The following is a 26,373-nucleotide window of genomic DNA, read 5'->3' as shown; positions in this document are numbered from 1 at the left end:
AGTTTGAGACTGTCGTCTAGATAGGACGTGTGCTGTTTAAACATGTATATTCCACACAGTAATACATCGCAACTAATATATAATATATCAACCTAAATGCCAGACATATACAACGATAAACAATTCACGTTATAAGTACCTAACATTGAAATAGATAAACGCACGATTTCTACAAATTTTGCTTTTAATGTTCATTCATAATCTGACATAATGTAGACTAAATGGAAATGTGATAATAAGACATTAAAGTAATGAATGATTCGCGGGTCAATTTGAACAAATGAGGTTGTGTTTAATTCTCAATAAATAAACATAGTGTATTAACATTGTTGAAGATGAATATTAGGTGGAAGATCTTGTATAAAAGTGCGGTGAGCCCTGGATTTAGTACATTTTGTGAAAAACTTTCACTTCACTAACACAATGGACCTCTTTGCTTTGATCCGGAATATCCTTGGTGTCGTCTCTATGGTTTTGATGTAAGTACTTATTTTTTAATATTTTCTACTTTATTGCGTGCGTTTAAAGTTGGAATTACAACGGATTATAATACCTGCCCTCTTAATCGTAATTTATTATATCTTCCAATGTTGAGTGCGATAGTTTTAATTTTGACAGTTAAATGTCATTCATTGCTGCTTTTGCACGTATGAACGGAAGTTATTACCATTTGTATGCGGCCATGAACTTTTATGTCAATTGTGAATCACTTTTTACGTATACACCGGTAAGGAGTAAACATATTTGTTGTTACTCTTATCAGTGCATAATTATTACCTATAGTAATATAATAGTAGATAATTATGAGCATTTTCCTGCATCTTTTTTGACCTTTCAGATAACTTGTGTTTGTTTTGTTTGTGAAATAAATTATTAGGCTACCTTGAATACCTAACGATTTATCATTAGGCATCTTATTTGACCAAATAAATTTACCTTTTTTACCTTTTTTGAATAAAAAGTAAGTGTTTCGGGAAGCACGATAAACTGCAGGTCATGCTTGGCTGTCATTTGAACACCTTTGTCAGTAGTAACGGTTAGTCAGAAGCCAATAACGGCCACTTTCTTCATCAAAAGTTAAAGTTAAAGTTATGGCTAAAGTAATGTCTAAAGTAAAAGTAACGGTTAAATTCAATTTTTCTATTAGTTTTGCTAAAGTAATGTCTAAAGTAAAAGTAACGGTTAAATTCAATTTTTCTATTAGTTTTGCTGTCACTTTAGCCTTGAAAAAACGCATTTGACCGTTACTTTTACTTTAGACATTACTTTAACTTTAACTTTTGATGAAGAAACTGGCCGTAAGTCTGTACCAGTCTTACCTAGGTATTGGTATTGTATTGCCCTAACAATGTTGGGGTCGGCTTCCAGTCTAACAGGATGCATCTGAGTACCAGTGTTTTACAAGGATCGATTGCCTATCTGACCTCCTGAATCCAGTTACCCGGAAAACCCAAGACTAGTAGGTACCTAACGACTAAAAAAGATGTTCAAATGACAGCTGGGACCTACTGTTTATCGTGCTCTCTCTATTTTATAAAACCTTGTGTCAAAATGATTTTATTGACATTTTCGATTACGTGACAAATATTTCTAGGAATACATACATGAAATACATACATTAGGATATTTGTATTGCAGTTATAAAAGATGTGTGGTATTTTATATTTAACATACCTTTACATACTCAAATTAGTTCAATGCCACTGAATTATTAGGTATACAGTTTCACCTGAAGGGGTTTTCCCGCCCTGGGATAAAATATAGCTTGTTACTCGGTAAGACTGTAGCTGTTAAAAAAGTATTTTTCAAACTGTCAACTGCCGGCCGGGTACAAACAAACAAAAAATGCTTCCTCTTTTTTATATCTGCATAGAACGTAGTAACTATTTAGTTATCTGTGGTAATAGATTACTGCCAAGTTTCACCAAATTCCGTTCAGTCGTTTCCCTTCCTATTTTCATCATGTACAGTGGCGGATTTACCAATAGGCCAAGTAGGCCAGTGCCTAGGGCGGCAGATTAAGAGGGGCGGCAAATTTAGCATTTTATTTTTTTACAGATTTTCGTTAACAATTATACGTGTACACAATCCATATTGTCTGTCACCATTAACTGATTGTTAACATGTTATATTTTAATAGAAATTGTTTGCATTGTTTTTAAACTGTTAAGGGTAAAAAAAAATATTTAACAAAAACACAGACAAAATAATCAGTGGTCAGTAACACTGATTATTTTGTGTGTGTTCATATATTGAAGGTATTTTTAAGTCATGCCTTTCCCCACCTTATGATTATCACATGCTGCTGTTTTTGACCCCCGACGCAAAAAGAGGGGTGTTATAAGTTTGACGTGTCTGTCTGTCTGTGGCATTACAGCAACCGTACGAATGAACCGATTTCAATTTAGTTTTTTTTTATTACAGGTGTTTTACGGGCGAGTGTTCTTAGACAATTTAGAAAATCGATTGAGCCGTTTAGGGGGCGATTTAGGGGACGGCAAAATTAAACCATAATTATTACTTAAAATAGATAATTAGCAATAAAATTTCAGAAAAAGCCGCTCGCTTTGGTCATGTCCTGTCAATTTTCGGGTTCGCCCTTTGCATCACCAAAAAAATTCGCGCTCGCTGCGCTCGCGGCTCCATGTCAAATTTCTAAATTTATCTTTGTTTAATTGTTGAGGCACTCCAATTCCGAAAAAAAAAATTGTCGCGCACGTCCCTTATGGCTTTTTTTTCAGTTTGGCTTTTTATGATATGTTTACTTCATAATAACTCTAAGGAAAAAATCGCGCTCCCTTCGCTCGCGGCTTCTTATACACTTGCACTTAATTTCTGTGCATATCTTACTTTTTGACTTTGCTTTGTTAATTTACAGTGGTTTTTATTTATTTCGTGTCCTTAGGCCTTAGATTACAATATTTTCGCGCTCGCTTCGCTCGCGCTCCTTACATATGGAATATGTCTTCTACGTTGACTATCAACATCTTTTACTAAATTTAAACATTGTTATAGATATTTAAGTTCGTTAGTTTGGGTTACTCATAAACTTTTCTAAGCACTTTGATATACATATTAATCACAATCTTTCAATACATAGGGGCCACTTAGGTAATTAATGCACAAGGGCGCTACATAAGAGACGCCTTTGGCTCCAATTACTTTGTCAGACCATAAACTATAAAAATTTCGCGCTCGCTTCGCTCGCGCCTATTTACATTTGCTTGTTTCCTCTGTCATCGCGCCAGCGAGCGCACTAAAATATAAATCAAAATCTGTTCAGTTTATCGGTTGTAGTGGTATTGTTAATGAGAATTGTTAACCTGAAAACCAAATTCCCACATCCTTTTAAGGGCTGCATGTGCCAATACATAATTGTACCCAAAACTTGGGGGCGCCAAAATTGCCTCCTGCCCCGGGTGGAGGATAGCCACGCTATGCCACTGTTGTTAGGTCAACATTAAACTCTTCAGTACATAGCGGGTTGCAAAAATAATCTAGTAACTGACAGAAATATCATTAAGTTTACAATCATACTAATAACGGGATTAAACTAACGTATTGAATTTCAAAAGTCAGTAGGGGCGGCAAAAATTGAATGGCCTACTAGCGGCAAATTTGCAAATCCGCCACTGATCATGTAGGTATTCATCTTTTATATATTCAGACTTTTCAGACTACCCCATATTATTTGGTTGTTTGTTTGATTAAGTACCTAATCCCTCCTCCTCCTCCGAACCATTTCCGAAACTATGTTGGGGTCGGCTGCCAGTCTAACCGGATTCAGCTGAGTACCAGTGCTTTACAAGAAGCGACTGCCTATCTGACCTCCTCAACCCAGTTACCCGGGCAACCCGATACCCCTTGGTTAGACTGGTGTCAGACTTTCTGGCTTCTGACTACCCGTAACGACTGCCAAGGATGTCTAATGACAGCCGGGACCTACAGTTTTACGTGCCATCCGAAACACAGTCATTGGTGTCTAAGATATACTTAGAAAGTACATACAAACTTAGAAAAGTTGCATTGGTACTTGCCTGACCTGGAATCGAACCCGCGCCCTTATACTCGAGAGTCGAGATTAAGTACCTAATCAATAGCATTAAAAACCCTTAACCCTTATAAATGTCCAAAGTTTTCAGTCGGTCTGATACCAGCTAAATACCTGATCTTTGTAATGTATGTACATACCTACTACGTTCATCTTCATACTGATTTAAGAGCCCAAACTTACTATCGGCCGACTAAAAGTTTGTAGTGTGCTCTAAGACTTTCTCGTACTATCAAGCATGACACAACTTCCTTCACATTAACCTCTACATTTAATATCAATTGAAACGTTCAGTAATCTACACATGGTGAAGGTTTTTCCCATGAGGAGGAACATATGTGATGATTCATATTCATTCAATAGCAGACCACTTACAGACACGTAAGTCAATCTGAATTGATTTCAGGAGCGGGAAATGAAATCAATAGTTTATAGACTTCTATGGACTTCTATGGACTTTTATGTATATTCTATGTATACTTATTAAATTTCCGAGGCAAGGACACGCGGGTCAGCGCTGAAAACCAGCGCTGTTGTCTCGTGCCTGCGTGCGCGAGGCACAGCATTTATGCTGAGCGCTGTCCCTTTTTCGCAAGGTGGCGAAAAAGGGTGGTGGCTGCTTATTATGAATTTTCATAAACATGAAAATTCATAATAAGCAGTTGTTTTAAGAAAACTGTCTTTCACATTGTTGGCCTTTAAAGTCTAGGTTTTAATCATCCTTGAACTCTGTACGTTAGTTAGTAAAAAATACCTGAAAACAAGTAAACAGTTCACTAATTTTTTGGCCTTGCGGATAGCCCGCACCCCAAACCTAATTTATTTGCACTGTAACGTTATTTTTTAAGACCACTTATAGACAATTTTGCTTCTAATCTAAAGCTTTTCCTATGATAATGTCTCAAAAGTCCATCCGAATTCGTATAAAGCCATGCACCACTGTGATTTTTTGAAGAGTCTGACTGTTTCTTTGTGCAGTTGACAGTTGCAATCAGTCATATAATTTTCCCTTGAAAACTTTCAGCTGTCAACTGCACAAACCTTCCGGTATGGTCTGATCGTTTTCTGATGCAGGTGACAGTTACGTTATTCACCGTCAGTTGCACAAAGCTAAATTAAAATTAAAGCTTCATAAATTTATTGCTCTCACTTTTTATCTTGTTGACAGAGAAAGAGACAGCAATAGATTTAAAGAAGCTTTAACTTTAATGGAGCTTTGTGCAACTGACGGTCAGTACATAAAATGTTACCTCTATAGTGAGTTCAAACAACTTCATAAAGAAAAGTTACCGAGCAAAACGATAAACGTAGGTAATGTACCTAAAAAATTATTTATCAGAATTATTAGTTATAGGTATTTAGTTTGTGGGGTCAAAAGTTAGTAGGTAGATAAGATTTTTCATGAACTACTTACTTACATAATATTATGCATTGTGATTTCTTGGTAAATCTAAATAAGTATTTATTTTACTAATAATGTTTTTTTTAAAGAACGAAACCTTGATATCATCATCCTCATCCTACGAGCCTTTTTTCCAAGTATATTGGGGTCGGCTTCCAGTCTAACCGGATTCAGCTGAGTACCAGTGCTTTACAAGGAGCGACTGCTCTATCTGACCCCCTCAACCCAGTTACTCGGGCAACCCAATACCCATGGTTAGACTGGTGTCAGACTTACTGGCTTCTGACTACCCGTAACGAAACCTGAAGCCTTGACAAATATAAAATATTTAGAGAGTTCCAGGTAACCTAAGTGATAAACATCGATTTATGAAAATGTGTTACGGTAATAAACACAAATCAAACAAAAGATTTCTTTTGAGTTATGAACAAGTACCTAATAGTTAATATGAATGAATGAACATAAATATTATTATGAAACAGGAAAACGGCTGTGAAACGATATGGCCGATGAATTAAAAATGTTACTACGCGAAGTTTCCGATTCATCATCGATCACAATCAATGGTTATGTAGATATAACATCAGTCATAAAAATCTATACTAATATTATAAAGCTGAAGAGTTTGTTTGTTTGTTTGTTTGAACGCGCTAATCTCAGGAACTACTGGTCCGATTTGAACAATTCTTTCGGTGTTAGATAGCCCATTTATCGAGGAAGGCTATAGGCTACTTTTTATCCGGGTTCGTGCAGAGGTTCCCACGGGATGCGGATGAAACCGCTGGCAGAAGCTAGTATAATATACGGCCTAATATAGAGTATTAGCTTCCGCCCGCGGCTTCGCCCGCTGAGAGTTCGGTTATATCGCGTTTCCGAGAGAATCCTTCAAAAGTCCGGGATAAAAACTATCCTATGCTCTTTCTCAAGGTCAACTCTATCTCTGCACCAAATTTTATTAAAATCAGTTCAGTGGTTTAGACGTGAAAGCGTAACAGACAGACAGACAAAGTTACTTTCGCATTTATAATATTAGTAAGGATAGAGTCGTGGTGGCCTAGTGGGTAAAGAACCAACCTCTGAAGTATGATCGTGTATGTTAGGTAGATTCCAGTTCAGGCAAGTACCTACCAATGCAACTTTTTTAAGTTTGTATGTACCTACTTTCCAAGTATATCTTGGACATCAATGACTACGTTTCGAAGGGCACAGTTAGTAATTAAGGTCTCGTTTAACATCGGGTAGCCCCAAAATTGCATCGGCTTGCCGAAATATCACGGGAAAATGTAGTAGGTTTTTATGCATAGATGAAACAAAAATCGTGCCAACACTGAAATACTAATTATATAGTGTAATAAGTTTATCAGTATTTATAAATAACATTTTAATCTAAAAATAGTTTGTATCTCGCATTATGTGAATGAATATTATTAGCGAGTCATTATCATTAGGCGGCGTCCGCACTGAGCGTTTAAACGCTGCGTTTTTATTCTATGGTACGAACAGGAACTATAAATACAGATGTATAATTGTTTTTCACGCGTCTATGCGTACACATAGCCCTGATAAATAGTATTGTTTTGAAAACAAATATTTATAAGTCAATGTGCAAGTCGCGACGGTTCCGTACCGTCTATACTACGTATATGGAAAACTTTTTTTTTATTTGTTTGTAGGTTAAGGCTCCGAAACTACTGAACCGACTAGCATAATTCACTGTTAGACAGCTGCACTGTGCCAAGTAACATAGGCTACGTTTTATCCGGTATGGCAAGAAGCTCTCCCTGAACACTGGTGAAATTGCGTGCTAGCTAGTTTTCAATAAAAACGGCAAACAATCGAGTTTTTTGTACCTACGAGAGCCCTATAAACTATTTGTTCCATTGTGTTTTTCTGTATTTTGTCATTGTATCGGTGAAATACTTATATCAAATGTTGGTTTAGATTTGGACCCTAATGAAAACTACTACGAATATCAAGTTGCGCTCCCAAACGCAGCGTTTTTGTGCTTTGTCGAATAACAGCCTCGTCTGTAAGATACCTTATTTTATGTAGTTATAAATACGTGATAGTGATAATAATATTCTCGTTACACGTTAATTCACATTAAGTATTTCTAATGAAATAATTTGACAGATGAACTCAGTTAACCTAAGTTATTTTGGTCTTTCTAGGCAGATGACTGTGTTCAAGTCTTGTGTCCATAACTTACAGACACATTGCAGACTAAATAGTTCGCCGACATTTGACCCCATGGTTGTCATTTAAAAAACAAAATCTTGACTTCCAATCAACTTTTTCATACGATCTGATACCAGCTTAATACCAGATCTTGCTTTGTGATGTGCGTACTACCACAAATAACCTTTGTAGTTACCACCCATCTTCCTACTAATTTATGAGCCCAAACGAATTATCAGTCGACAAAACGTTTTCAGGACAGTAGTATTACATGACATTATCCGTCAGTTGCACAAACGTCCATTAAAGTTAAAGCTTCATTATATCTATTGCTAAAACTTTCTTTGTCAACAAGATAAAAAGTGACAGCAATAGATTTATCGAAGCTTTAACTTTAATGGACGTTTCTGCAACTGACGGTATATCAATTAACTTAAAAAGGAGCTGTAGTAAGTTGTTTTGAAACCATTTATGATTTATGGCTATGTCTAGGCTTTGAAAAAAAAATGAGGAAGGAATTTTCCTGCTACAAAACAGATGAAAATATACATCAGTTGCAATACAATTGCATTTTCACAGTAATATGATTGAAATGCCATAATAAAGTTTCAATTTACTGCGTTTTTCCAAAGCACTATATTTAGTTTTTCTTCAAAACCATTCGGAGAGTAATACGGAGACATGGCGTAGATACGTACTTCTACGGCTGTCATTGAACTTCTTTGGCAGCCGTTACGGGTAGTCAGAAGCCAGTAAGTCGACCAGTGTTACCAAGGGGTATTGGGTTGCCCGGGTAACTGGGTTTAGGAGGTCAGATAGGCAGTCGGTCCTTGTTAAATACTGGTATATAAAGTTAGACTGGAAGTCACCCCAATATTATTGAGAAAAAGGCTCGGGAAATTAAAATGGTTGTAGGTACCTAATTATGAAAATGACGGGACGACAAACACGATGGGGACGACCAAAGAAACAATGGATGGATTGTGTGAAAGGTGACATGGCAAGAAATAATGTTACTTGTGAGATGACGGCAGATAGAAGAGTATGGAAGAAAACCACAAATAAAAAAATAGGATGATGTTGTATTTATCTATTGTTGATTTTTACCTTTCAATGCTGAAATAAGCAAAATTCATATAAAAATAAGAATTTGTTTTACATTCTCTCGATGACAGATTTTTTTTCTAAAAAAGAGTTCATAAAAGAGTTCTGTTAGTTACTCGATTTATAACTAAAGAACAGCAATCTAGCTGCAATTTGGTGAGAAGCTTGGAACCAGTAAATGAGTAAGTAGGTACAAGATATTTTAGTTATAATAAAGGTATCGGTAAAAGTTGAATCACTGTTTGGATCACGAAGTAAGGAAAGATGAGCGGAGAGCCATAATGCAGGTAGGTCTCGCGCCTTCTACTAGGTCAAATACGTACGGTGGGCATGACAAAAACGATCAGTTACGAGTGAACTAAAGAGGTGTTCGGGTTCTTTGAGACATTTGTCAACGATTTTTGGTATTACAAAAAATGGACGGGTTCCAAAGAAGGCATAAAAAGACGGAGACAGTAACGTTTCTTGTTGCCTGAACACCGGCATTTTGGCGCGCTTTCTTAGGAGATTTTCCGTTGTGGCACCTCCACTAGTCATTTTGTTCTCTATGGTATAAATCGATTTCTTTAAGTTATGAAATGATTTTAATATATAATTTTAATTAATAATTATAGGTATGTTACGTATTTTGTGGTTAACCTTAATTTGCCATAGTCAGTCATTGTAACTAAGCGGTTACTTTTAAAAGGAAAAGTTTAAAAAATTTTAATCATCGGCTTTTAAAAAGAGTTCATTGTTTGAACAAGTATTATGACCAAAATTAGGTCATATGACATGTAAATAGGTAAAATTTAATCATATTTTCCTTTAAAAACGTAGCACCAATGTTGTGCAACGTATTTTTTTTACGCATCAATCAAAGAACAATAAAATTACCTAACTATAATATTTTTTTATCTAGCCTAGAGAAGATTTAGACAGCTTCCTCAAGGACTGGCCACAAATAGCGACCGATAGGGAAATATGGGAGACTGGGGGAGGCCTTTGGTTATTGGGGCTTTCCCACTACTGGGCAAAGGCCTTCTTGTCATCTTCATGATGATTAAAACATCTATGATATATTGTAATATTATATTCGATACTTAGCGTTTTGCGTTACTTTACAACTCATTCATATATTCTTAGTAGGTACCTACATTGGTGTTATCGCATCTTCCTCACGAAGCAATAAATTATAAAATAGCATTATAATCGTTTATGAGGAAAGTAAAGTAGTCCATTAAGGTTTTCTTAAATCTGCCTGGCTGCCCCCTTTTTTTTTTAACGACTTCAAAAATCATCAAATGACCCCTCCCGCTGTGGGTTAGCAGCGGTGAGGGAGTGTCAGACTCTTACTGACTAAAAACCGTCGTGTTCTGTCGTAGGCCTTTTATGTACCAGGGCCGCGGTAACTCTTTCGAACAATCCCGCAGCCCCGGCAGACCTTGAGCCTGACTGCCCCTTACGTAGAATTTTATCACCGAATACTGCCACTGGAAATAGCAATGAACTGACACTGGCTACTGAATAGCATTCGGCGACGCCTTTATGTGCCCGAGCGTGTAGTAGGTAATTTCGGTTAGACCCAAGAATAGAACCCACATGAATGGATACAATATATAGGGTGACAAGTAATTTGTAACCGATACTTAAGCCAGTGATTCTACTCAAGATCAGAAAAAACTTTTCCAACGAAACTTTTTTTTTATATTCATTGGATTAACTGAAAATTCGGTCGTAGTTTAAAATTTGAAAGAGCTCTTAAGTTATTGTGATTGAACTAAAGATTATAGATAAAAAAAGTGTCTTTCAGAATCACGTGTTCAAGGATCGGTTACTAATACCTTACACCACCTATATAGTCACCTTATATAGAATTAGGGGCAATCAGAGTGCAATGTTTTATGATTTTATGGGCCACGAACTTTCTAAGAAGTCAACAAATGCCATTCCTTACCATTGGGATATCCCATATGGGTTTCTCCATACAGTCAAACCATAGAATTTTTTAGATGTTCTTATGTATAAATTACTTGGATGAACCCTTGAAAGCATTCTCTGAATGACATGGTGGATGCCTGTCGCTCGAGGGAGGTCGGAAATTCTCGGAACTACTCGTTCTTGTTGCCAAAAACACACTCCACGAAATTGCATTGCGTTAACGCATTACACGGAGATGGAAATATAGGCGGAGATGCCATAATACGGGTAGGCCAGACGCCTTCTTGTTCAAATTCGTATGGTGGGCATGACCAAAACGATCAGTTACGAGTGAACTAACGAGGTGTTCGGGTTTTTTGAGACATCTGTCAACGATTTTTGGTTTTACTGTGTATTACCTTATTAATTATTCTGTAATTACTTTTCTTAGGCCTATGTTTAATGCATGCCGTGGCAGCCTTTGATTAAGACTACAAAATGTAATTATGTGAGTGCTATAACATCTATTTTCTGGTTTATGCTTTGTTGGCTGTCGTTAAATAAGTAAATTACAAAAAATGGTCGGGTCCAAAGAAGGCATAAGGGCTCAAACAGTAACGTTCCTCGTCCCCCATTTTCTCACCTACATTTTGACGCGTTACTTTCTAAGGCGATTTTCCGCGATGGCTCCTCCGCAGCTGCGTGAGTCATTTCATTCTCCGAGGCGTATAGTATTTAAGTACTACATATCTGAGTAGTATAAGAGAGCACGAATGCATTTGTTGATCATTCGGAATAATCCTGGTCTCATGTGCAGTTGTGTCGCGCGCGCACATTAGTGACAGATTTAATACTAGAAAACAAATTAGTTTTGACTCTCAATTTCTTTGAAATACTGTGTGATTTTTTTATAAGTGTTTTGTGCTGAAAGCTCTCTTTTCAGGTATGTAATTTATATTCCATTTAATGGTGGTTTTGTTGACCTATTTTACACGGGAAGGAAATAAATTGATTCATTCATAAATGCGTATGAAACTGTGAGCTTAAAACAGACCGGTTTAGCTCGGAGGATGTGGTAAATTATTTAGATTAACGATAGCATACTTTTAAAAGTAGATTATTAATTAACTTTTCCGTAGATTGGAAATCATGAGAAGACATTCGCACTGATAGCCACAAATTCTTATAGGAATGATAAGAAAAAAATAGTTTTACAAATCCTAACTAATACCTACTTTGGTATTTTAAATCCGAAATGACTCTTGTTTGTCTGTCGCCCTTTCATCTAAGGCTGATTTTTATCTGAGTCAAAACAGTTCGTTGTGTGTACATTCTTTTTTAATTTTATAGAATACATATTCAATCAATCTATCTAACATTGTATTTCATGTAAGAATTGCAGCTAGAACAATTCTAAGCTATTTTAAGACACGATAAACAACACACGTGTGCTGTTATTAACTCTCACAGATGACATTTACGAGTCGAATCGAGTTCATATTTATTGTTATTAGATAAAATTCTTTGATTACAACAGTCTTGTTGCGGATTCTCCCAACTGCAAAGAGTATACGTATGCCTGTATTATTTAACAGAATTTCCATTCAAAGTGATTTTCGATGACTTTGATAAGCTCGGAAAGTAACTTTTTAATGTAAATGTTTCTATAATCTATACTAATATTATAAAGCTGAAGAGTTTGTTTGTTTGTTTGAACTTTTCTCAGGAACTACTGGTCCGATTTGAAAATTTCTTTCAGTGTTTGATAGCCCATTTATCGAGGAAGGCTATGGGCTACTTTTTATACCGGTTCGGGAGGTAGTTCCCACGGGATGCGGGTGAAACCGCTGGCAGAAGCTAGTGTACGTAATAAAGAGGAAACATATTTTTGTTTGTTTGTTACACTAAAGGCTCCGAAACTACTAAACCGATGTACGGACACTATTTCCCACGAGACGGTGTTGAAAGGGATAGTTATCAGTAATTTCCATTTAAAAGTTTGGAGAGTTACTTAACTACATAAAAGAATCATTTCATTAAGTTTATAAATGAGAATAACGTACATAGGTACATTACATAGGGAAATTTTTATCTGGGTGCGCGAAATAGTTCCCCAGAGATTAAGAAAAAAATCACTAATTAATAACTACTTAATAATCAATATTATTAAAATATTTAGTCTGTTTTACCTTAATAGGGTTATCTTTTTCATAGAATGATATATAAACATAATACCTACTATCTCTATGTCAACTCGCGTGGGTTCTCCGTGCACTTAGATAAAAAGTTCCTTATAAATGGGTTATTTAACATCGAAATATTTTCATATACTTTATGATAATCTATAGATGGCGAATTGTAAAACCTAATCAATTCAGTGGTTTAGCCACAGGAGTCATTTTTCGTTTTTATAATTTACAACATCATGTGTAAAGCAGAGATAAAGTTAGGAGTATCGAATGTTTTGACTGCTGTCAGTTTTCAAGGGAGAATTTCCGTTGTTTGTAATGACTGACTCCTATATGGTATTAATGTTACAGCCAAATGTGTAAAGTCTAAATATTATATATATTATCTAGCTATTATTTATAATATTTACTCAATTTGGATAAAGTGATAATTGACACAGAATTAATCACATTAACTAGCAATTTTATATAACATCTCCACAGACTTGGATAATGTAATAAAACAAATAGGTACAAGATTATTATTTCATGTTAACTAAAGTGTCTGGTAGCTGACCTTAATATTCGAAAAAGGCTAGTTAGCCCAGTGCAGGACACGCCATAATAGTAGCGAAAAGTCCCCTCTTTTGAGGTGTGGCTCGGGCCACTCTACGGACGGCCCGGAGGACACGGTGAACCTCACAGTCCAGGGGTGCCTTGCCTAGGCAGATCACCGCCGTATCCTCGTCGAGGCAATAGGCAGCGGCGACCTCTCGTGCCCGGCCCTGGTTCAAGCCATAGCCTGTGGTGAGAGGTAATGGGATGCCGTTGTCTCATGCAGACTCTAGAGAAGTTCACGCCTCTCATACCAGCTGCTGCCATGGACGTGGAAGACACCACGGGCGCCGGGTGTCGAGTGACGTCTCCCGGCCATCGTAGGCATCCTTAACGCTGCAAAACCACAGCAGCGCTGATAAATCATCAAATGATTCCTCCCGCTGTGGATTAGCAGCAGTGAGGGAGTGTCAGACTCTTACTGACTAAAACCCATCATGTTTCTTTGTAGGCCTTTTATGTACCAGGGCCGCGGTACTAAGTACGTACTAAGTTTCTTATGTTATCGCATACAAGCATATCATTTAGTAGGTACCTATTATAAGTTACGTCAACTAACGTCACTATTAACTAATTTAGGTTAATTTTCCTTTTACCGATTTTGGTGTATTTAATTATTGCGATAGGCTCTAAACTTCCGTTTTTATTATTAAATTTTGACTCGTAATCAGCAGGAAAACCCGTGTCAGTTACTATATTTAATGTCGCAGTGAATCCTCGTAGGGTCAGTTCATTGCAAGACTCGGAGTTAGCAAGTCGATATCATTTTGAGCGGTCAGTCAATTCAAAAGGAGGTATGTTACTTTGTCAATGTTTAGAAATAGGGCAAGTATTTTTTTATGTTTTTTTCAATTTTTCAGCCATTTATTTTATGTTCGTTCAATTTATTTTATACAAGCTGTTGATTTGCATCCGTGCCATAGTCAAGGACGTAATTATGCTAATGATTCTCGACCCAAATCAACAAAAAAATTGGTACGTAATTTTTTTTTCATTTTTTTTTCGGAATTCCGTCAATGTCATCTAGCCGTATTTAAACTTGGCGCGTGTGTTACTGGCCTTAAAACCGTGCTGCGCCCTCACACAAACGCAAACACAAAGCATACGCAACGATTATTCATAAATTTCATTCATAAAATTGGATTACTTCTGAAATACTACGTCATTACAATGACAAAAAAATCAGTGCATATTAGCTATTTCCCGTCTACTGTAATTCCAATCGATTATTTACGTATTTTATGTCCTCCTCCTGAACTATGGCGCAAATGCAAATCAACAACTTGTATTAGTTTGTAACTTTTTGTTATAGAAAGTTATTAAAATATAGTAAGTTAGTACAAGTTTAACTTTTAATTATCATTACATTAATTTTTAAAGCTATAGACTCAGTCTATTATAAAAATTGATGATAGAAATTGAGGGTTAGTCTTAAATATCTTATTTAATTTACGAAGACAAAGTCGCCGTCAAAAGCTTATTAGTATCGATATATTATTACCTGTGCCTTCTTTGATCTGTATGCTGAAAGTAGTTCCTTCGGTACACTCAAGCTAGCTGGCTCATAAATGTACCTACAACTTACAGTATTTGAAATTAAAATCTTCCGATATAATTTCTCCTGTCCGTCCTTTCTTATCTTGCGTTATCGGTGGTCACTATTTATAGAGTTCGGAGAACGAACCCAGACATAAATATTAATACAAGTTTTTCCTCATGAGAATTCCGAAGAATTTTAGCGACAGCAAACACGGGTTTACTTATAGAACTTTCTATAGGTACTTACATATACATAGATACATAAACAAATATGCAATGATAAAAAAAAACTAGTCTGTCTGTAAATCTATGGTACTACGTAGTTTGTTTTTATAAACACACTACGTATATTTACTGAAAATATTCTTCAGACTGAAAAATTCGTTTTCATTCCGAAAAAAATACCCAAGTATTTTTTTTTTACATAAATGTGTGACAGGCAGTGTCAATACTAAATATTCCATTCCATATGTTCCATGTGTTCCATATGCATTCCATATGTTATACAAGTGGTACATTTTATATAGTTTAGAAACAATATCGAAGGTCCATATTGTTTACTAGCTGACCCGGCGAACTTCGTACCGCCTAATTATTGGAGGCATATTAAGTAAGTCACAAACACACGACACAATACTTTTTTAATTTTCGCAATTTTTCCTTATTTGCTCACCGTTTAGACCTACCCTGGCCTACGACAAACATTTTAAAACCAAAATCAGCTCAATCGGCCCGCCGTTCTCGAGTTTTAATCAGACTAACGAACAACAATTCATTTTTATTTATATAGATAGATATAGGGCACAACTTAAAGAAGTTTGAGAGTTTATCATAATTACTATTACATAAAATTATAATGAACTACCATTTTTTTTCTTCTATTTACATAGATATTAACATATTTATTTTAAAAACTAACCTAGTAAAACAATTTACTAGGATAGTTTTTTATATGTACTGTAAATTATAATGATCTTATGATAGGGAAATATTAAAACTAAGTATCAAAATATTCATCCGCATCGCTGTCAGCTGGGATCGTGCCCAAAAGGCTGGCTGCATTGCCACGCTGGATGGCAATTATAAAATTATAATTATATTTAACAACATTTGAGTGCACATGTGTGATTGTCGATGTGCGTGGGTGTGTGAGTTTGTGTGTGTGCGTTATGTGTTCATCGTGACGAACGTTGTCTTAAGTCTTATAATATAGTTTAAAATATAATATTCATTTGTTTCAGTTCGTGTCCAAACGAAAGCGAAGGTTTAGTGGCTATTAGTTGGCCTAAAGGCGCTACCAGACCTGTGCTTTGGCGAGAAGTGTACTACCCATACAACATGGCCGTCGAACCTTTAATGAAACGACAGGAGTCGGACGTAACAGATGCACCAAAGTAATTGTTTTCTATTGTTTAGAACTCATGCCTTACATTACTTCATTCGTTCCTAACTATGTTGGGGTCGGCTTCCAGTCTTACCGGATGCAGCTGAGTACCAGTGCTTTACAAGGAGCGACTGCCTATCTGACCTCCTCAACCCAGTTACCCGGGCAACCCAATATCAAGCTTACTCTTGGTAAGATTGGTGTCAGACTATTTTTTTGAGACTTACTGGCTTCTGACTACCTGTAACGACTGCCAAGGATGTTCAATGACAGCCGGGACCTACAGTTTAACGTGCCCTCCGAAGCACAGCAAAAGATATGTGCACATGTAGGATATTATTAGATTAGTGAGATATGTTTATGGAAAAATAAAACAATATTTTTTAACAGGGCGCCGAAGATACAGCATACAAAAACCTTACCTTCTGAAGAGTCTGTTGAATACAGACCAGAGCAAGATTTTCTAGATGCTCTGAATGAAGACAGTTCCACTATGAAGACGGAAGAGGCAAGTCTCATTTATATTACAAACTAGCCGTCTTACCGCGGTTCCATCCGTGTCCAGTGGGAAATACTGTCCGTACTGGGATAAAATACTAGCCCATGTTACTCGGGTATTCTTAAAATCAGTCCAGTAGTTTTTGAGTTTTTCCATTACTTACAAATAAAAACTTTTCCCTTTTTATTATATTAGTAAATACTAGTTGCTTGCGATGTTTTTATGTCTGTTATTCTGATGACGGCCCGGACTATCGCGCATAAAAAACTATTCAAAGCAAGTTTTAATATGTAATGCTATAAAATATTAGCTATATATTAAATCAGAGTAATGAATGACCGGGCATTCGAAAATCAGTAAGAAGATCAGTCCTTTCACACTGGCGTATTTTTGTCGCTCGTATCAAAGCCGCGACTCGCGACACATTTCAAGCGGTATAATATGTTGATAGAATTTAAATGACCTCTTCCTCATCGAAAGTTGTCAATTATTTGTTGTTACCTACACACGCGACACCACGCAAGGTAGTGCAGTGCAGAGCTGCAAAAAATATTAATATTCGGGTCAACTCTCGGCCGATAGTTCAGTTGCACGTCTGGTGCGAATGTTCAAAAATCTGAGGGCACGGCAGTGCCCCAGCCAAGACTCGAGCAAAGCGGGCACGGCCGTACCATCTTTTCTCGAAGCGTTTCGCGGCTATTTCAGTCCCCTGTATCTTCCATGTGAACAAAGCTAGGAGTTTAGGTTTTCGATGACCAAGAGTAAGTATTAGAACAAGCTCAGTCTCAAAATTACAAGACATTTGAATAAATAGTTTACCAGTTATGAGCGATCAAAGTTACACCATTTTGTCACTGACTCACTGACCGATCATCAAAAGTCTAAGGTACTTCTAGCAAACTTAGAACCTTCAAATTTGGCACCAAGGTAGGTTATTAGCTACATATAAAGGGAAAATTATAAAAACCTTAAAACTTAATAAAAAAATAGGAAACAAATTTATATTTGCGGTTTTTCAAGAACATTGTGTATGAATTTTGACTGCATTGATAACTTTGTTATTTATTTATGTACAAAATGTTACTATTTGTTTTATTGTGACGTAGTGGTATATTGTTATTATGTATTAAATATACAACATATGAATAAAAAAGCTAGGTTTAAATGAAATGAATAATGATAAAATCTTTCATATTAATGCAGTGCGATAAACACTGCATGCTCGCTCGATAGATGGCGTTGTCCTGGTCTAAATCGCGCTATGGTTTCGTTACATAGCTTAGTATAAGTAGTACTTAAAAAAAATCAAATAATTTCATGTGATAGCGTCATCTCCCTCTGAAATAAATCTCTTTTATTCTAAAAGCTATTCGATTAAAAAATTCGACAATTTCGAATTTTTTTAGGTTAAAAAAAATATTGTTTACGTGCTACTTTAGGTGTACATATTTAGTTTGTTATATATTTAGTTAGTTGCATGTAAGTTAATTTAATTTGTTATATACTTAGAGAAGAAAGAGACCTACAAAAAATAAATTAGATCCCACCAAAAACATTAAATGTAAAAAAAAGCCAATCCTCTACGCAATTCCTCCACCGTAAAAAGTTTTGAGATCGCATAGAAGCCAAGTCCTGTTCTACTTTATTTGTAATAATAAATCAATATTTTGTGACTATATCAATAGTTTTGTTCACATTACAATAATACTGTCTTGGCCATGAGCACAAGTTAAAAGTCGCTCCTTGAAATAATGTGCGTTGATAAATTCTATATGGACATGATTTTACGATTGGACTGATTATGGACTGATTGGAATTTGAGATCACCATGGACTAAACATGCGCCATAGTACATGTGCAGTTCATTGATGTTGGATGAAACTGACTGTCGGTCATTTAGTAACAATTGAATAAACTAAAAGTATTTAATTCTGTGATATTAAACTTCATGTTTGACTTTCACCTCTCCAAGATATGCTGTATTATATTTGCAGTTTATTGTGCTCATGGCCAAGTCAATATTATTGTAAAGTGAACGAAACTATTGATATAGTCACAAAATATTGATTTATTATTACAAATAAAGTAGAACAGGACTTGGCTTCTATGCGATCTCAAAACTTTTTACGGTGGAGGAATTGCGTAGAGGATTGGCTTTTTTTTACATTTAATGTTTTTGGTGGGATTACATTGACTTCTACGAACTAATATACTGTCAAAATTAACATAATGGTATTTATTTTAATATTTTTAAATTACAGAAAGCCTGCGAAAACTGCGAAGGACAAAACGGTGAAGAGGAAAACTAAAGACCGAACCGCAAAAATATAGGATGAAGCTTCGAGAAACAGAGATGAAAGTATTTACGTTATAATTATTTAAATTATTTATTTTTAATATAGAATCTAACAAAACCTATAATGGAATCATCTAATTATGTTAGTAGTCATAACGCAGATTTTATTGTATTAGAATGATATCTATGAAGATTTTAAAGTATTAATATAATTAATACATATTTATTTGTAGCAATAGGGTAGCAACTTTTTTTTAAGTTGTAGCTTGCTGTGAAGTCAGAGTCATATTTAAATAATATATTATTCCAATAGTTATTTGTGTAACAAGTGAAAAGTTGTTGCTTGCTGAGAGCTCAGTGTTTTTGCTAGTCAATTTAAGTTTATAAGTTATACCTATTATTGTTATTTTGTTAATGCCGATATTTCAATAGTCAGTTCACTTTTATATTTGAAATAAATATGATAGGATTTTAGTATATTATAAAGTGTACTAAGTCTGTCAAACTGACATAATATTTAGACTGGAAATGATTTTTTTTGTTGAAAAAATACGTTTGACATTGAGCTCATGAGTCGTGTCAAATCCATATATTTATTAAGCAAAACCAAAGATGGATTAAATATTGGAAACGACCATTAATCAGTAACAATAGTATAACATTTGAAAATGCGTACAATTATGCCAGTTCATGGTTTTCCCTTATATAAAACAACGACCATAGTGACGAAATGTACGTGCTCATTATTAAGGAAAAAAATTAAATAGGTTTTATTCCTCATAATTAATCTGTCGGCTTTACCACCTGACGGAGGTATGTTCCAATTGTGAATTTTATTTATTACGTAATTGGATTTTTTTCAGGCTGTGAACCCTGCTATTTTAATAAGTTTAGTTAAGTTTGAGTACCTACCTGCACACTGCAACCTTTTAGGTGGCCGATAGTTGACTCCAATCTAAGTTTTCAGTCGGTCTGATACCGGCTAAATACCTGATCTCTGTAATGTGCGTACTACCATTCATCTTCATACTGATTTATGAGCCCAAACAAACTGTCGGCCGACTAAAAGTTTGCAGTGTGCAGGTACTCTAAAACTGAGTTTCTATGATATTCGTGTCTAATTTTAAAAACATATTGTAACAAAATTTTCAGTATTTCAGTAATTTCTATTACTTACCCTATCACATACAGTTTTTTAAGCTACAGGTAAACTCTTAAACTGTTGATACGAATTGTAACATTCTTTTCCATAGAAATGCTAGATATTCGGCTGTGCCATAGAATATATTTTATTATTAATTTTAATTATATATTAATTAATGTGCCATTAAATTATTTATTTATGTGTTAAGGTACGTTTTGAATTCCAACAGCCGACTGCAACTGCCGACCGCACTTGCGGCGACTGCATGAAAACAATCGATATCTGAGGGCGACTGCATGTGCTGCTGCCGCTTCGATCCAAAACGGTTTCATGTAAATACATACTTACAAACCAGAAGTGCAGCTGCGACCGACTTCATGCAGTCGCGGCATGTGCGGTCGGCAGTTGCAGTCGGCAGCTAGGGTTCAAAACGTACCTTTATTATGTTCCTTTTATTATGTAGGTACCTACCTATTATATTCTGACAAATGTATGAATGAATTGCCAATAGTATATAATGTATAGTCATAGAAGAACTTGCTGTTATATTAAAGAGACAAAATCAAACATATATTTGTATCAGTCCACGGTAAAAGGTATCTTATGGGTAATGGCACTTACGACATTATGTTTCTATAGTCTAAGCCAAACTTGTGCAATTTGTGTTTCTAAACAGCTTAAACGCCAAAGTTCATAAGGTAGCTTTTCTCATGGACATTTATTATGAAGAAGAATGGTTGAATGAAGATATTTTAATGCAATAGGTATTGTAGTTACAACCAGTATTATAGATTAAACTATTTAATTAGTTTTATTTCATGTATTACTACTAGGTATGTATTATTTTAATATCTTGTATTTAGAAAATTGGAATTGAAAATGGAAACTGATCTGAGAAATTCATGTATTATTCAAAATAAAATATACTCCTTGTATTTGGACACACGTTTTTTTATTTAGAACTACCCAGTATAAAAAGCTAAATAAATATTTAACAACACTCAGTTTTAGGGAGATGGTCGACCCGACCCGATGGTTAGCAAACTTCTCATCTTCATACTGATTTAATAGCCCAAATAAACTATCAGTAGCTGTATAAAATTTTTGTAGCAAAACTATTTCTGCTACTCTTACGTAAATTCCTGCGACAGAATGAAATTTAGAAGATTTATTTCTTTAACTTCACACATCACAACATACACCAAGTATTTTGTTCTGTATTTTACGAAAACAAAAAAAATATCTCAGGTATCTTTTTGCAATTGCACTATTACCGAACCATTTTCGGTTTTCAAATCGCTGACTTTCATCAATGGGCAGCAAGTAGATGGGTACCTACCTGTAACCCGGAGCCTAGAAGTTTATGATTGATACACCCGTGCATCGGCGAGCACGTAAATGTCGGTCCTGCGCCGGATCTCCAATCTGCTCTAAGTTGATGGCGTCCACGGCCTATTTCAGCCACGGTGGCTGTTCCCATTTAAGGAGATCAGCCAGCTGCGCAGGACATATTATAGTGCACTACGAGCATTTGCGCAGACACAGGTGCACTATTCCTTCACTCTCATAACCCGATGTGACGGCAATCCGACACCACCGGAAGTTATAATGTAGATAATCAGTGGAAGGTACATTAATAAGAAAAGTTGCATTTGGACAAGTGAAATGGGGTTGTAGAAGACAGTATACATGCTTGTCTGTTGGAAAGTTTCATCAAGTACAGAGCTGAAAAAGTAATATTGATTATCTTGGAACAAGTAAAGTCAAAGTCAAAGCTCTTTATTCTGTGAACATAGGTAGGTTACAGGTGTTAGTATAATTATAATGTTTCACTGCACTAAAGCAAAAGTACTCTTATATACTCCTCTTATATATTCCTCTCATGTACTCCTCTTATATATTCTCTTGTGTACTCCTCTTTTGCACTCCCCTTATGTACTCTCTTATGTACCCTCTTATGTACTCTCTTATGTACTCTCTTATGTACTCTCTTATGTACTCTCTTATGTACCCTCTTATGTACTCTCTTATATACTCTCTTATGTACTCTCTTATGTACTCTCTTATGTACCCTCTTATGTACTCGTTAATGTACTCTCTTATGTACTCTCTTATATACTCTCTTATGTACTCTCTTATGTACTCTCTTATGTACCCTCTTATGTACTCTTATATACTCTCTTATGTACCCTCTTATGTACTCTCTTATGTACTCTCTTATATACTTTCTTTCTTATATACCCTCTTATGTACTCTCTTATATACTCTCTTTCTTATGTACTCTCTTATGTACTCTCTTATGTACTCTTTTATGTACTCTCTTATGTACCCTCTTATATACTCTCTTTCTTATATACTCTCTTATGTACTCTCTTATGTACCCTCTTATGTACCCTCTTAAGTACTCGTTAATGTACTCTCTTATGTACTCTCTTATATACTCTCTTATGTACCCTCTTATGTACGCTCTTATGTACCCTCTTATGTACTCTCTTATATACTCTCTTTCTTATGTACTCCTCTTATGTACTCTCTTATGTACCCTCTTATGTACTCGTTAGTGTACTCTCTTATGTACTCTCTTATGTACTCTCTTATGTACCCTCTTATGTACTCTCTTATGTACTCTTTTATATACTCTCTTATGTACTCTCTTATGTACCCTCTTATGTACCCTCTTATGTACTCGTTAATGTACTCTCTTATGTACTCTCTTATATACTTTCTTTCTTATGTACTCCTCTTATGTACTCTCTTATGTACCCTCTTATGTACTCGTTAATGTACTCTCTTATGTACTCTCTTATATACTCTCTTATGTACTCTCTTATGTACTCTCTTATGTACTCGTTAATGTACTCTCTTATGTACTCTCTTATGTACTCTCTTATGTACCCTCTTATGTACTCTCTTATGTACCCTCTTATGTACTTTCTTATATACTCTCTTATGTACTCTCTTATGTACTCGTTAATGTACTCTCTTATGTACTCTCTTATGTACTCTCTTATGTACCCTCTTATGTACTCTCTTATGTACTCTTTTATATACTCTCTTATGTACTCTCTTATGTACCCTCTTATGTACCCTCTTATGTACTCGTTAATGTACTCTCTTATGTACTCTCTTATATACTTTCTTTCTTATGTACTCCTCTTATGTACTCTCTTATGTACCCTCTTATGTACTCGTTAATGTACTCTCTTATGTACTCTCTTATGTACTCTCTTATGTACCCTCTTATGTACCCTCTTATGTACTCGTTAATGTACTCTCTTATGTACTCTCTTATATACTTTCTTTCTTATGTACTCCTCTTATGTACTCTCTTATGTACCCTCTTATGTACTCGTTAATGTACTCTCTTATGTACTCTCTTATATACTCTCTTATGTACTCTCTTATGTACTCTCTTATGTACTCGTTAATGTACTCTCTTATGTACTCTCTTATATACTCTCTTATGTACTCTCTTATGTACTCTCTTATATACTCTCTTATGTACTCTCTTATGTACTCTCTTATGTACCCTCTTATGTACTCTCTTATGTACTCTTTTATGTACTCTCTTATATACTCTCTTATGTACTCTCTTATATACTCTCTTATGTACCCTCTTATGTACTCTCTTATATACTCTCTTATGTACTCCTCTTATGTACTCTCTTATGTACTCCTCTTATGTACTCTCTTATATACTCTCTTTCTTATGTACTCTCTTATGTACCCTCTTATGTACTCTCTTATGTACTCTTTTATATACTCTCTTATGTACTCTCTTATGTACCCTCTTATGTACCCTCTTATGTACTCGTTAATGTACTCTCTTATGTACTCTCTTATGTACTCCTCTTATGTACTCTCTTATATACTCTCTTTCTTATGTACTCTCTTATGTACCCTCTTATGTACTCGTTAATGTACTCTCTTATGTACTCTCTTATATACTCTCTTATGTACCCTCTTATGTACTCGTTAATGTACTCTCTTATGTACTCTCTTATATACTCTCTTATGTACTCTCTTATGTACCCTCTTATGTACTCTCTTATGTACTCTTTTATGTACCCTCTTATGTACTCGTTAATGTACTCTCTTATGTACTCTCTTATATACTCTCTTATGTACTCTCTTATGTACTCTCTTATGTACTCTTTTATGTACTCTCTTATGTACCCTCTTATGTACTCTCTTATGTACTCTCTTATGTACTCTCTTATGTACTCTTTTATGAACTCTCTTATGTACCCTCTTATGTACTTTCTTTCTTATGTACCCTCTTATGTACTCTCTTATATACTCTCTTATGTACTCTTTTATGTACTCTCTTATGTACCCTCTTATGTACTCTCTTATGTACTCGTTAATGTACTCTCTTATGTACTCTCTTATATACTCTCTTATGTACCCTCTTATGTACTCGTTAATGTACTCTCTTATGTACTCTCTTATATACTCTCTTATGTACTCTCTTATGTACCCTCTTATGTACTCTCTTATGTACTCTTTTATGTACCCTCTTATGTACTCGTTAATGTACTCTCTTATGTACTCTCTTATATACTCTCTTATGTACTCTCTTATGTACTCTCTTATGTACTCTTTTATGTACTCTCTTATGTACCCTCTTATGTACTCTCTTATGTACTCTCTTATGTACTCTCTTATGTACTCTTTTATGTACTCTCTTATGTACCCTCTTATGTACTTTCTTTCTTATGTACCCTCTTATGTACTCTCTTATATACTCTCTTATGTACTCTTTTATGTACTCTCTTATGTACCCTCTTATGTACTCTCTTATGTACCCTCTTATGTACTTTCTTATATACTCTCTTATGTACTCTCTTATGTACTCGTTAATGTACTCTCTTATATACCTCTTATATACCCTCTTATGTACCCTCTTATGTACCCTCTTATGTACTCTCTTATATACTTTCTTTCTTATGTACTCTTTTATGTACTCTCTTATGTACTCCTCTTATGTACTCCTCTTATGTACTCTCTTATGTACTCCTCTTATGTACTCTCTTATGTACTCCTTTTATGTACTCCTCTTATGTACTTTCTTACATACTCCTCTTATGTACTCTCTTATCTACTCTCTTATGTACTCCTCTTATGTACCTTTCTTATGTACCCTCTAATGTACTCTCTTATATACTCTCTTTCTTATGTACCCTCTTATGTACTCTCTTATGTACTCCTCTTATGTACTCCTCTTATGTACTCTCTTATGTACTCCTCTTATGTACTCTCTTATGTACTCCTTTTATGTACTCCTCTTATGTACTTTCTTACATACTCCTCTTATGTACTCTCTTATCTACTCTCTTATGTACTCCTCTTATGTTGTCTCTTATATACTCTCTTATCTACTCTCGTATATACTCTCTTATCTACTCGCTTATATACTCTTTTATGTACTCCTCTTATTTACTCTACTTATGTCCCTCTTATAAACACAAAAAGTTTTTGAACAGTAGAGAAACTATAGGACCTTTTGTTTCGAACCACGTGCAGTGGTCTTTACACTTCCAGCGATATACAAGAGTTTGTATGTTTTTTTGCTAGAGGTAGAATGCATCTTTCTCAAGAAGCTATATGCCAATTTGAAATTATTTCAGTGTTAGATAGTCTATTTATTGAAGAAAGCTATAAGCTACTTTTTAACTGCGTGTGAGGAGTGAGCAGGTTTTTTTAGGAAGCTAGTCTACACCCTATACTGATGATATGTACGGTAGACTGCACATCAGTGGTAACTGTCATGCACCTTAACTCTATAGTAATAAGTACGATTTTCCTATAAAACTTTTACAACTGACCTGAAGTTGACGGTACAAAGAGGGAAGATTTGATTATTTGTTTGAATCAAATAGGCTTTGGAACTTAAAGATAAAGATACTTTATTTTGTAAAACATGGTACAAAGCATAGGTGTTATAAGTAGTATCAACTCATGTTTTGCCTTATGATGGCGTACAAAATTTCAAATGGTTCTTAAGCTAGCTTAAGATATTAAAATTGACTCTATATATAAAAAAAAAAAACAATATTAAAATATGTAAGTAATTAAAGAAAAGACTCAAAAT

At 35.2% G+C, this 26,373-nt stretch overlaps 1 protein-coding gene across 1 annotated transcript; it reads left to right on the top strand.

Moving 5' to 3' along the window:
- Window positions 1-347: 347 nt before the first annotated feature.
- LOC124643011 lies at window positions 348-20,505 on the top strand. The gene is made up of 4 exons (XM_047181847.1): window positions 348-479; window positions 16,198-16,350; window positions 16,731-16,848; window positions 19,101-20,505. The coding sequence occupies exons 1-4, from the start codon at window positions 424-426 to the stop codon at window positions 19,146-19,148; spliced, it is 375 nt and encodes a 124-aa protein (XP_047037803.1). The 5' UTR covers window positions 348-423; the 3' UTR covers window positions 19,149-20,505.
- The last annotated feature ends 5,868 nt before the right edge of the window (window positions 20,506-26,373 follow it).

This window comes from Helicoverpa zea, chromosome 26 (assembly GCF_022581195.2).
Source record: "Helicoverpa zea isolate HzStark_Cry1AcR chromosome 26, ilHelZeax1.1, whole genome shotgun sequence".
In the NCBI taxonomy this organism is placed as follows: domain Eukaryota; kingdom Metazoa; phylum Arthropoda; class Insecta; order Lepidoptera; family Noctuidae; genus Helicoverpa; species Helicoverpa zea.
The sequence above is the reverse complement of the archived record's forward strand: the minus strand, read 5'-3'. Positions and strand labels throughout refer to the sequence as shown.

Bases quoted from the DNA above. Each gene is read 5' to 3' on its own strand.
- LOC124643011 (XM_047181847.1), top strand. From the start codon at position 424: ATGGACCTCTTTGCTTTGATCCGGAATATCCTTGGTGTCGTCTCTATG. The intron at 16,351-16,730 runs GTAATTGTTTTC...ATTTTTTAACAG, and splicing joins GACGTAACAGATGCACCAAA to GGCGCCGAAGATACAGCATA. The intron at 16,849-19,100 runs GCAAGTCTCATT...TTTAAATTACAG, and splicing joins CCACTATGAAGACGGAAGAG to AAAGCCTGCGAAAACTGCGA.